General features: G+C 37.7%; 2 protein-coding genes across 2 annotated transcripts in view; both read right to left on the minus strand.

Moving 5' to 3' along the window:
- The window catches only part of LOC142349543 (coatomer subunit zeta-1-like), a 116,062-nt gene that overhangs the window by 23,537 nt on the left and 78,987 nt on the right, over nucleotides 1-13,538 (minus strand). The window lies entirely within an intron of this gene.
- Nucleotides 9,096-9,515, minus strand: LOC142349047 (uncharacterized). Its single transcript, XM_075400459.1, has one exon. The coding sequence runs from the start codon at nucleotides 9,513-9,515 to the stop codon at nucleotides 9,096-9,098; it is 420 nt and encodes a 139-aa protein (XP_075256574.1).

Below are 13,538 nucleotides of genomic sequence, written 5' to 3' on the forward strand. Positions count from 1 at the left end.
TGATAAAAGATAGACTGCCATTTCATTTTAGCACAAAATTTACCAAAATCTTGAAGCTCTTGAATAATACAAATGGCCACAGAATTCAACGAATTTTTGGGATACTCCAGGCACCAACGGCATTAAACACAAAGAGATATCTAGCGCCTCTAAGATATCAAAGATAGCCTTTTATTTCATTTTCAAAATCATGAAAGCATCAGGAGTTTAATTGCAGCAAAAATCTTTCTAAAAATTTCGAGAAAAATAGCGCAGGACAAACTTGACATGCAATTTCTTGTGCGCCGAATAATTCAAAAGTTGTATGTTTAGCTGAATTCCTCTTTTAAACAATAAATCCAAACAACTAAACTGAGGAAAAAAGCTTTTTTCCCTTCCACGTGTATGGTGATCCCCTAATCTTTTGCTCTAAAAATTATCCTTTCGAGTAATTTGAATGCAAGTCAGAGCTAGAAATTCAATATCGCCATGTTAGAGTAGTGGATCAACTCACCCCATGCATTTGATTGCTCAATTGAAAAAACTTGTTTGGCGACGGTTGGTTTTAAGATAACTGAATTGTATTTAATTTGACGGTCGATTGCAAAAAGGCAGGCGCAATTGGGGGGAATCTGATAGCTCTTACCATGTTTCTACTCCACCGCTCTAACATGGCAACAAAGAACTTTTAGCTCTGAGAATGAACAAATTGAAAAGAATTTAGATGAAAAACCTCATCAAGTCGGCAACGAAGACTTCTCTTTGACTCTATTTCGTGGCTCTTAACAAACTATTAGGAACCAAATGATATCATCACCCGACACGTTAATTTAATTTTTTTTCTTATATTCTCTTATTTTACTTCCCTTTTTTTACCATTAAGTAACATTCTTTCACAATTTAAATCAAGGCACAGCAATGTTTTAATTTCAAAAACTTAGCCTTCTTTTACATTATTGTATTTAATGATAAAAATTAGGCATGTCTAATGACATCAATTTGCATGTCACGCATTTTTGAATCCTTACAACATATGTTAAGGTTTCAAGATTTTCTAGTGGATCTTCAGAGCTGGGCGACAATCTACTTCGGGTGCTGATTTACTAAACTTAAGTATTATAATGATTAATTGAACTGATCAATAAGATAACAGTTTTTTCGAGTGATGATGAGGCTTCTTTAAGTAAATAAGAGAACTTTAAATCAACAATAAGTTTATTTCAAAAATATGGTAAATTCTAATAGTTATTCAAATGTTGAATATGACTCCCCTCTCTTTCGAGGTAAATGTTTCCCAAGTACCTAATTATTTTTCTGTCTATTATCACTGCCATGACGCATGGTCTGCAGGAAAGTGATATTTCGAGCAACGTTATTCAAGTTTTGGATGAAGTATCGAGTTGAAAAGTTTGAGCGAAAGGCTCAGTCAGTCGCAACTAACACCCGATATTGTAGTAACCGTTGTGCAGTTGATATTGCTCCGGTTAATAGTTGAAAGCTTCTCCAAATGTTTCTCATTGTAAGGAATAAAGAACAAATGCTCTTCAAATCACTTGCACTTAGAGCTATACGCAAATGAGGATGTGATTTGGGCAAAGAATTTTTCTCAATTTCATTTTGCGGATGAATATCAACTGACCTGCCGTTTAGTTCTGATCGAAGCATGATATGCCACCGGTCTTATATTTTTGAGGGACAATTTTGAATAGCTGATTGATCATCAGATTTAACTCCTATTACAGGTTTAGTCTTACGTTTTGTCGTCTTCGACCTTGCGAAACAATGGGAATCATCACTAACAACTCATTTTTATTAAAATGAACAATGCGGCATCCTAGAAAAAGTAATCATCTTTAATGAGGATGCAAATATACTGTAAACCAAAAAGTTTGAACCAGTCCAGTTTTTGATCTAAATTTCTTCATTCAATTGCTCACAAAGTCAGAAGTCATGTCACATGCTCATTAAACGCCTCATCAATTTCACACAAACTCAACTTTGTACAATGTCGATTGGATGTTGAGATAAACACAAGTTAAGAAGTCCAGACATGAAGTTGTGTTAATGCCAAGCGAAACGGCCAGACATTTATACCAACCAAATTAGATGAGCCGACAAGTCAAAAGAGCCATGTAGGGGCCCTAGCAACAGCCGGAATTGGTCTACTTGAAAGCGGACGAGTTATGGGACGTGCAGGAGGATGTGTGACGCAAGAGGAAATCTTGGAAGGCGTCAAGATGAAGCCTAATCAAATGCCCAAAATATGGAGCAGTTAAACATCTACACCGAAGTTTTGATAGATTACGTAGGACAAAAAAGAGACAAGCGACAAATTTTTCATTATTAGTAACAAATTGGCATATATATGAGACACAAACAAATGTTCGAGACGAATAAAAAGAGGGCAAAAATGAGTGACCGTTTGCTTGCTAACACTTTTGTACGCCGACGTTAAAGCTATATGCCTCCGAACGCCTCTGTATGCCAGACCACTTAATTTGCTACATTGATCCCAAATTTTCTCCAGACAGACCTTTATATGCCGCTAGTACTACGAGAATCCTTAATGGCAGTACTAGAGTGTCGATCGAGAACAAGACAGGCTATTACTAGGTATTCCCACACAAGACATCATTTCATACTATGATGATGCCTAACTGTTACGAGACGCGATACAGTTGAACACGTTATCATTGTGACTTTAGTGATACAACTTGAATCATGTCAACCAATTTTTAGAGCTAATAATGCGCGAACCGTACCAATGCCTCAACAAGAACCTCAAATGGCAATTAAGTTGAGAATCGAAACGCCATATCTTGCAATATCTGAGGACCAAACGGAATCAATCTGGTTGACAGCGAAACCGTTCGAACAGTCATTGGAATCTTCAGATAAGAAAGAAGATGGGTCTTATTAAGTAAATATTAGAACTTTAAGTCAACAGTAAGTCATTTCACAAGTTTGACAAATTCCAATAATTATTCAAAGTTATTCAAAGGTCAAACGACATGACGTTTAATCTAGAAGATGCGTATATAGAAAACATCAAAGATAACTTGCTATCATGTTTTAATTGAGGCCTGGGTGTCTCATTTAGTTTGTTATAATAGGTACTGACAAATTATCGCACTGTTTATATTGCTTACTGTCGAGAATAGTTCTATAGCTACTCAACGTTTCAACAAAAGAGGACTTAGACGTCAAATTACAAAAAAGACAAATTTCTAGTTATGTCTCCAAACTCAATACCCATTGAATGATTAACCATTATCCACTACCGCAAAGAATTGCTCTGGAACCACTGGCTGGGGCTCGATTCTAATGCAACCTGCATTAGAGAGCAATTCAAATCCCGCAAAACACAAAAAGTCAAGGACATGTTAAAATTTTCGATGTAAGCGAGTTTATGCAATATGTACGTTTTGAGTATCGTGATTCGCATAAAGACTCACTCATTTCTTAAAATTGTGTTAGAATAACAATTTTGTCAGCCAGCGTTAATTGAGGAAATTAATAAATACAGAATTTTTCAGCAACAGCAAAAGCTGCCTAGCCCCTAGTATTCAAATAAATAAAAATCTAACAGAAATTGGTACACTATAATCAATTTTTACATCCTAAGTTTGATGTCAGCTAAAAACTGGCATTAATGGATTCTTTTTAGGCTTCTTCGGCTCAGGTGGCGCTTTTTCAACAACTGATTCTGAATTTTCAGCAACCGGTGTCACAACTTCACTATTGTCCGCACTTGAGTTTGGAAGTTGTGCAGGTGGCGATAATGTGTCAAATTTGGGAGCGAGTGGATTCTTCTTAGACGTTACAGTTGTTGCCGTAGAAACTAATTCAGTACTAAGAGATACAGGAATTACAGACGATGGTTTGTTCTGCCGCATATCAACATCTCCAAAACAATCATCTGCGTTCACAAATTCTGGTGTTTGATTTGATACTTTTGGTTTTTCTCTTGGTTTCGGGTTGTAACTGCTTAGTTTCCTGGTTGTTGGTTGCAAATTTGATGTGACGTGAGATCTCGAGCCGCTTGTCGTTAATGTTAAGCGGGGAGGTTCCGACGCAATAAGGGGTTCTGGAGGCGGGTGAGAAAATGATGGCGGAGGCTCTTGGGTTAGCAAGGGGAATTGAGGCGCTACCGGGGGTGGGAAATCAGGGAAATGCGTCACTGGTAGAGCATCTGGACGCTCGGTTGACAGGGTGTGTTGTTGATGCATGGTTCTCAAGTCAACGTCCTGGTTCGGCATTATAAGAGGGGTTCCTATTAACATTGATGCGTCTTGAATAAATGGACTAAGTGCATTCGAAGGTGGTAGAATTGCCGAGGTCGCAGCTGGAATGTGTCGAGGGGTTGGGAAATGGGGAACTGAAGCGAGCGAATTTGGGGTTATAGAAGTTGGTTGTTTGTTTATTTGTCGATAATCTGTATCTCCAGGCCGTCTATGTCCTTCATCACCCATAGAAGTTCCTACCATGTTTATTGGTGCATCAAAGTTGTTCACACCACTAGATTCAGTAGGAAACCGTTTCGGTTGATTTGGAACGACTCTTGCTGAAGCTAGTCGAGGATCTAACGCCGGCTGAGGTGCACTTAAATTGTTCAGGCTATAATTGGGAGGAGCGCTTGTGGGTGAAATGTAAGTTGGCGAGAATTCCGGCCTAAAACTACCGGATGATTGCTTTTCAGGGTGGAACGAGTTTCGAATTGATGGGTTTGGAAATAGTCGGCTGGTTAAATCAGGTTGCACTAAGAGAGAGTTATCTTCGTCATCATTGTCATTTTGAACCCAAAAATCGTCAATGACAAATTGGGTAGCCCAAAAATCAGTTACTAGAAATCTCATTAATATAAGAGCACTATTGGTTCTAGGGTCAAAAGGAGGTTCATCGGGATCGATCCAGTCAAGTGGGACATAGCGGGTGTCATACGTTCCCGAATATGCCCCTGGGCTTCGGCGATGAGGTAATTTGTTGCTTGGAGGGGGTTGTTTTTGATCTTGGACACTTGATTGCTGTTGATGAGCAATTGGACTCGTATCTGGTTGCTGATAATTAAGCGATTGGGTTTGGTAATTTTGAACCGAAGTATCTTCATAAGAACTTGAGGAAAATTGTTGGACTGCATGCTGGGATCGTGAGGGGCCTGGTTTCCTTTGTTCTGAGGAATCATCAACGTCTCCATCTAGTAGTTTAATTGGTTTGATCTTCCGTAAGGGCCTCCGAACCCTTTCAATTTCTATGTCGTTGTTCCATCTTTTAACTCTTTTCAAATCCTTTCTGAAATTCGAAGCTCTTAATTTTCTGTTCATAGCTAGCAACCGCGGGTCAGGCAATCCGCTCAAACTGATTTGCTCGTCTGCGAATTTCTTAATCCTCGGGTTCTTAAAGAAGGGCTCGTAAGTTCCTCGATGCTGTTCTTTCGATGAATCATTTGCAATTTCAGGAGAATCGTTTTCGGCCATTTGGTCATCAGTTGGTTTCGCCAAATTTGATTTCAGGCTTGCTAGAATATCAACAGACGTTAAATTTCTATTTTCGCACTCCGGTTCTCCAGCAAACAATGAGCGTATATTTTCTGGAATTTCAATTTCACTTGCGTTGATATTGCTGACATCTGCGTTAACCAAGCCAGTGACTTGATCATGCAAAGAACCCATATTGCATGCGATATTCGCAAACTCCATTTCTTTCTGCGGTGATCGAATAAGACTTTGGAAGCCATGACTTGGGCTTGACGATTCCTGGTTCTCGAATTGAGTTTGCGGTTTCAAGCAAGCCTTGGCGATTTTGTAGTTAGCTTCAACTTGTGGAATCGTTGACGGTGGTTCGTCAACAATCGATTCCGAACATGATTCGATGTCGTTGAGACTTCCTCTAAATGATCGCGCCTCTTCCTCCGAGAGCACGCCCACAGGTTCCTGGACCCATTGACGTGTAGGGTTACAGATTCGAACGTCTCGGGAGAAAACGTCGTCTTCTGATTTGGGCGTATGCAAGGTGGGCGATATGAATTCGGGCATGTCAAGGGTAATTGCAATATTCGAAGATTGAGATAATCGCCGTGGTTCCATGGCAATGGTTCTGTTATCCATGAAGACAGGTTCTGGTGGGGGCTCGGCTGCAAAATATTCCGGTTCTTCTTTGATATCGGGTAGGTTCTGACATAACATAGCACCGTTTACATCTTTCTTGGGCAATGATCTCAGTTGTTGCTGGTGTTCGACTTCACAGGACGCAGTCTGGTTATGATCGCCAGCAATTTTTCGTTGCTCTCGAATAAAATCATCAACTGACTTCTCTGTTTCCTCAAGCTTGGCTTCATTTCTTGCCGTTTCCAAAAACAGATCTAGTTCTTTTTCAACATCAAAACTCTCATCATGAGGGTTTTCATTGCATTCTCCGAACTCCCCTTCTTCTAGATCGCATTCAATTTTCGTTAAAACGGTCAAATTGTTACTGTTGACAAATTTTCCGACATCAAAGTTTCGCCGAGCGTCGTAGTTTTGATTAAAGGTTCGGGTTTGTTCAGTTTTGGGTTTATCGGGTTCCACTAAAAGCGAATCTTGCTCAACTTCAGGCACAGATCGATTTGAACCCATTTGCTGATCGAAATCAAAACGATACTGACTCGGTTCCATTTGGTATTGATTACAATAAGCTGAGTTCTGGAAGGAGAAAATTTGATCAACAACGTGGTTTTGAGGTACAGAACAAGAGTTAAGACTTTCAGGACCCGCCATAACCGGGGATTGAACCTGCGCAACGGGAGATATTGACATTTCAGATTTTGGTCCTTCTGCGTTAGGAGTTACAATTGAAGTTTCTACAGATGTCTGATTATTTTGCATTGACTGGGCTAAATTTTTGAATTGAAAGTCTACAAATTGTTGCATTAAATTATCCAAATTAGCCCAACCATTTTGTACAAAATACTCTGCAGTCGGCGAACTGCTGGACTCTTTTGATCTGGGTTTCTTAGAACTTGATGACAATCGTTTTGACGAATCGCGAGCATTGGGTTCCACTTTCGTTCGGGGACACTGATCAACTTTCGCCTTTTTAGCCTCTTCTACATACAAATTTTTCACAGAATTTGGATAATTTTTCACCTTGACAGAATTTTTGTCATCTACAGATTGCTTAACTGAAGAAGTATCATCCTCTGAATGTTCTTTTTCCAGTTTTCTCAGCTTTTTCATTTTCTTTTTGATCTGTTTTTCAAGTTTTTTTGACTTTTTCTTCGCCAAAACTTTGCCATCTTCAACGCTTGAATCGCTATCAAAAGATTCTGATGGTCTTTCTGACCTTTTCTTTTTCTTCTCCTTACTTGATTTCTTCGACAATCTTTCCTCCAACTCTTTGATTGCTTCTTTTGTTTTCTCTTTTCGTTTCTTCTCTTTAGGTGAGATCTTTTTCACATCCATTTCATTCCCAGAATCAGATGGAGAATCTTTTAACCTCCCTTTTGGGAAAGTAAATTTACGTTTTAATTGCTGATCCAAAATGAGGTCTTTGGAATTTTTCGTTTTGCGTCGTTTCAACATATCTCTCAAATCATCATACTCGCTACTTGAAGAAACCTGACAATCACCAGTTTCACCCGAACATCGTTTGTAAACATTTAGAATATTTTCGTCGTTCGCCGCTTCCCAATCCGGGAAAAATGCCTGTCCATCGGTGTAATATTCCTCGTTTTGAGCACCATCAGCGTCATCGTTAGTATCATTGTACACAATTGAATTAATTTTCCGTTTTTTTGATTTTGCCGAAGTTGGTAACACCCCCTCAAAACCCATATTCGCAGTCTCTTTTTCCTCTCCGCTTTCGGATGATATTTCAACTAAACTCCGTTTTCTAGATTTGTTCACACCTTGACCTTCACAGCCATGGAGTAAAGGATGATCTTCAGAAAACAGTTCAGGCTGAGAAGTGACCAAATTTTCCTCATCTTCTGACGATGAAGGAATTTCTCCATCTTCCATTTCATAATCGGATACTTTTTCCTTTTTCCCAGATTTTTTAACCCCACATTCATAAACAAGGGCTTCGATTTTAGAATCTGAATTCACTCCCTCATTTTCTACTATACTTTTAACAGTACAGCTTAATTTAGAACTAACAGAACTTACATCCGAGTACTGGTCAGTGACATTTTCCATAATTTTAGAATCAATGCACGAATTTGCTTCTTCGATGACTTCTGGGTTGTTCGCGGTTTCGGGCATTAATCCTGAATGACACTTTTTGGCGACTTTTCTCGTGCTTTCTGATTTTTCACTTACATTTTTGTTCGGAGAGAATTCCTGGCTTTCCACGTTTATTAAATTTTGAGCATTTTTTGGGTCAACTTGCTCCGGGTTATCAGATAGTCCACATCTATTTGATTTAAGCGCGAACTCTCCCCGTTTCAGACCGTCATTGTCTGATACACTTTCAGTAACTTTTGGGTCCGTTTGCTTCTCATTCTTAGAAAGTACCCAAGTTTTCGGGCAATTTTTTCTACTAATTTCACTCTCTTCCAATTCGATAGCCTCTGAATCAAGTTCGGCTGAATTTAGCGCCTCGGCTGAAATTTCAAGCACATCGGATTCTTTATCTTGACAATTCTCAACTTTTGAATCCGCAAATTTCTCCAAACTTGGGTGGCAGAACTCGAAGTTTTCAGAGCAATTGGCACCATAATCGTTATCAGCCTCAGTATTAAGTTCACTATCTCCAGCAACACCACTGGCACATTTTTCGTTATCGATATCAGAGCTAATTTCTTTATTATTACACATCAGTTCATTAAACAGATCTTTTTCAGAGGGCGTATCTTGGTTTGGTAGTTTTGCGAATGACAGGTCATGCTCAACTTTGTGCTTGTTATCCGACATCTCAGACTGATCACAGCTTTTAGCTGGGGTAGTGTCGCCAGATAAATGATCAATGCAGGGTTCTGTACTTTTTGATTCGGCGGCAGACGTTAAATTCTCTAGTGGCATGCTAACTGAAGCCATTATTTCTCAACAAAACATAAATTGTGATAGAAAAATAACAGCCGCCTTTTCTGCCATCATTAGTGTATGATTTTACTTTTCTAAATTTCTATTTATGGTTGCTTTTCACATTTTTTTCGAGATGTTTTCTAGAGGATATCGTTTCACTTTTCCACATGTCAAGCACTTGATTTCACAGAATTTCCGTTTGCCATGTTCTCTGATCTTAAGTGATGTGTTTTCAGTGGGCTTAAAGTATGTATAGCAAAACTTGCACGATTGATGTTTAACTGCCGGCTCCACTTTTAAGCACATTTTCTGACATATTTGCTTCACATTGTACATGTAGTATCTTCCAAACTCTGGACATTCTGGCACTTGGTAGGAGAGTAAAGCGGCAGCTTGATGAAGGTAGTTGATCTTCTCAAAGGCGTCGCTTGTCGCACTTGGAATCCCACTTGCCAATTTTCGCTCAAAACGTCGCTGCTTTTTAGAGCTCACAGGTTTTTTGTTCTTATCTTCAGCAGCCTTCTCTTCATTTTTCATTCTGAAATTAAAAAGTATTTTTAACAGTATTGTTTTCAAATTAGAATCAACATTAAGTGCCGCATCCAGAATTTCAATTCGTGCCTGCCTGCGTTTTTCAGTCTTAACGTGACCATATGATGTGTACGATTCTGCAAATGTTTCCTGAAAATTAAAAAATAATTTAATTTTGAAAAGTATTAACAATTCCCTCTAGTGGATATCCTAGAGATTTCAGGATGTTTTTCCAAAATATTTGATTTTAAGTCATTTTCAAAAACTAAATTCAAAAATTTATTTTTAAACAAAAAGGACACCAGAAGCATTATGCAGATGCAATCGGAAAAATGTTCTTTTAAATTTATCTTCGAAATAGCTTTTTTCCAAAAAATACTTTGAGTCTGAGTCTTAAGTCTAACTTTAAGTCTAACTCTTGAGTTGCATTTTGTTTCTTGGCACCGGATTAGTAAAGATTTTCTTGGCTTTTCAAAAGTGAAAATTAAAACCTTTTTATTTTTTAGGTTTTACCAAAACAGTTGATTTTCTTGATTTTCTCATTAAGATTTACGTGCTCAAAAATTTTACAAAGAACATAGCTCGAGAGTTGAAACAAAAACACGTAGAAGGGTTCTGCGAAGTATAAGTGACTCTTATGCCCAGAAGTTGGTTCTTCAATCAAGTGTTTTCTAAGATATCTCTATACTTATGAACACTTTTGGTAAAAGGATGCAGACAATTTGAATTATTCGGAGTTTTTTAACACAAAACTGGCTCCAAATGCTCACTAAAGCAAATCAAATCAATTTTCATACATGTGGGCGGTCATACTTCTTAAAAGTACGTTTTTAAAACTTAATATATCAAAAGTACATATCAAAACTGAAGCTCGCACACAAACATGCACCAAAGCGACATCTGTGCACTGCATCTGCATTTTTCGTGTTATGGCTTAATTTAATGAAATTGATAATAAAGACAACAGACATAAGTAATTGAAGACATAATGCTACTGAGCTCGAAAAGCACTGCTATGATATCAACCAAAATACTACATTACTGCTCTCATTGTGTCACCATCTGTGACACAACACCTACCCAGGTCAACAATCTAATAATCAGGGCGCTAGTCCTGATTTTAGATCTATAAAAATCTGACCTAAAAGAAACATGCCTTAATCCCTGACTCAAAATGCAAAACTGTCGTTAAGATCAAACAGTTAAAAATAAAACAAATCCATTTTCTGCGTCGCTAAGGTCCTCAAATCCGACCACCTATTAAAGCATGCAATAAATGACGCGAAATCAATTACCTATAAACTTATCTGAATCCCACTGCAAAACAGACAAAATTTGGAAAACGAAAATTTTGGATTGAATTTTTTGGTTATTGATTCAAAGAAACCAGTTCACAAAAAATCTATAACGCATCTGGCAGATTGCCCGAAAATAGCTTTGTAGATCTGCAGTCTCAAAAGGATAGCAAAAGAAACAGACCGAAAAATTCTTTATTAAATACTGAGACGTTATATTTTGATTAAGAATTTGGTTTGTGATTACTGCTTCTATTAGGTGCTCTCAAGTAACCTTCGATTAGAGTGACACGCACTCACTTGACTTTACCTCTTTGAATTTAAGTACAGAAAAGTCAATTTCTGAGTCAGAACTCACTTTTGAGAGTGCGGTAAGTCACGCGTGACCAAAAACTTAATCACGCCAATGAAAAAACTAGCTCCAATAAGAGTGAAAAATGACGTCACGCACGCAATTCAGTTGAAATTGCATGAACGAATGAACAAAAAGCTGATTTGAAGTGATTGTGACGTCATAGGGTTGTAAAAATATCGATAAAATAAAAACCAAGAGAAGGCCAATAATAGCCCCAGCTATCACTGTGCGGCTATGAAAAAGATTTAAATGTTAATTCAACTGAAGTTCTGATAACTAAATGGAAAAAAAACCGCAAAAAGCCAACCAACGTCGGCTGTACTGCTCTCGCACAACATGCGATGACTCGAGTTTATTGCAGTAGCCTGTTTCATTCAGTGCCGTTGATTATCGCCTGTTTTAACGTGCGGGAGAGCTTGCTCACGTAATTTGACACCAATTTGATCAAAGTTTTCATTAAAAAAGGAGTATAATTCCACCAATTTAAATCACGTAAAAACTAAGAAGGCGCAAAAGTCAACTTGGTCAAGCGACCAACAAAAATTATAAAAAAGAGTCGACTGAAATAGCTACTTCAAACTTTGCTCAAGAACAAGCGAAAAATTTTGGATAAAAAGACACGACTACAATAATTGATACTTCGTTCACGCTCATAACATGCCAGAAGTTAAAATTCAAAAATTAATTACAAAACTTTCATCCAATTGTATTTGAAACAAACAGCTGCTCAAAAAACGATTTCCACCGTTTAAAGAAACTTTAACGCTTGCAACAATCAGGCAGTGAGTTAAAAATTTTTTGAAGAAACTGGGTTGCAAAAAGATAACAAACCGACTGATATCGGATGAATTGCACTCGAACAACAGGCGGGTGCAAATTGATTTAGGGGAGTAGCTTTTTAGTGTCAACACTCGGGCCTTATAGGGGTCCGTACCCGAGACTTCCAAGATAGCCGTCAGACATCTAAACCACCAAGCTACAACCTTTTTGAGAATCAACTGCGCATAATCGCTTTTATATTAGCAACAAAGTTCATTTCTGAATGAGAGCAATTAAAATCACACAAAATAAAGAATTGAAGCGTGAAAAAGTCACTTGGGAAGTCACACAATGTTCTAGACCAAAAAATGATCAAGCAAAAAATTTGAACAAAAAAGACCTAAACGTTTACAAAAATTTTAAACTTGAGAGCAATAAAAAAACTACAAATTTGCATTTTTGAAAATATAGAGCTTGCAAATCTACACGTCATGAGCTTTCATATGGCTCAACACTTCTTCTAGAACGCTTATTTATTCCAACCCTTTACAAATTCCTTGAAATGTTGGTATATCAACATAGGAGCCGACTACCGGATAATATCCGCCAAAGACCTACTATTGAGACAAAGAAATAACCACAGAAGAAACATTTCCCAGGGTTAAAAAAATTATGTGCGTTCCAACATTTGTATTCATAAACTCAGCTGCGTTTCAAACAACTCAAACCAATCAATAAATATCAGAGCAAGAAAACTTCGGCTATGTTTAGGTGCACTGTATTGGCCGTCAACAAAAAGTGCAGAAGCTCGAGATTAAACAAAACTTTGAAACTGTCGCACATAAACGAAATTTTTATATCCAACTTGTCTAGCTTCCACTCAAAATATGCTAACAGTCTTTCTAACAAAAACTAAAACTCTCACTCTAACTCTCACTCTAACTAACACACTGACTCTCACTCTAACTAACACTCTGACTAAAACTACTCTTTCTTTTTGCTTCATTTAGCAGATTGACTTGAAAACTTTTTTCTGAATGCATCAATAAATTCGATCGATTAAAAACATTAGAATTCAACGGGCACTTAACCAAGACAACGAGACGTACTCACATGAACAAAATGTACTACTCGGATGAAAAATAAGGAAAACGAAGAACAAAACGAAGCAAAACAATTTAAAATATTTTCTGGAAAAAACAAGACTGTCTACTCCGTTTTCCAACCAAGTCAAATCCAACATTAGCTGCAAGCTGATATCAGGGAAGCTCAACAGGCAGATTGTCATAAAATGGCATTGATTCCCAATGACATCAATTGGATTTGAAATCTGGATAGAAAAAGTAACCTGAAATTGACCGTTTTTGAAGCCAAATAATTGAATTAAAAGCATCATTTGAACAGGTATTTAATTTAATCTTGCATATCCATAGGAGCACAAAAGATAAGTACTAAAAAATCTAAATATCATTAGGCTTGTTGTCGAATACTAAATTAAAACAAGGTTAAACGAATGGCATCAAGAAAGGGCACTTTTTTATTTCATTTCATTTGTATATCTTAGCAGCGGAAATTGTGAATGCAGGGCCGATACGTGCTGAAGAATACAGATGAGAGAAT

Source organism: Convolutriloba macropyga, chromosome 11 (genome assembly GCF_964194025.1).
Source record: "Convolutriloba macropyga chromosome 11, txConMacr16.3, whole genome shotgun sequence".
Lineage (NCBI taxonomy): Eukaryota > Metazoa > Xenacoelomorpha > Acoela > Convolutidae > Convolutriloba > Convolutriloba macropyga.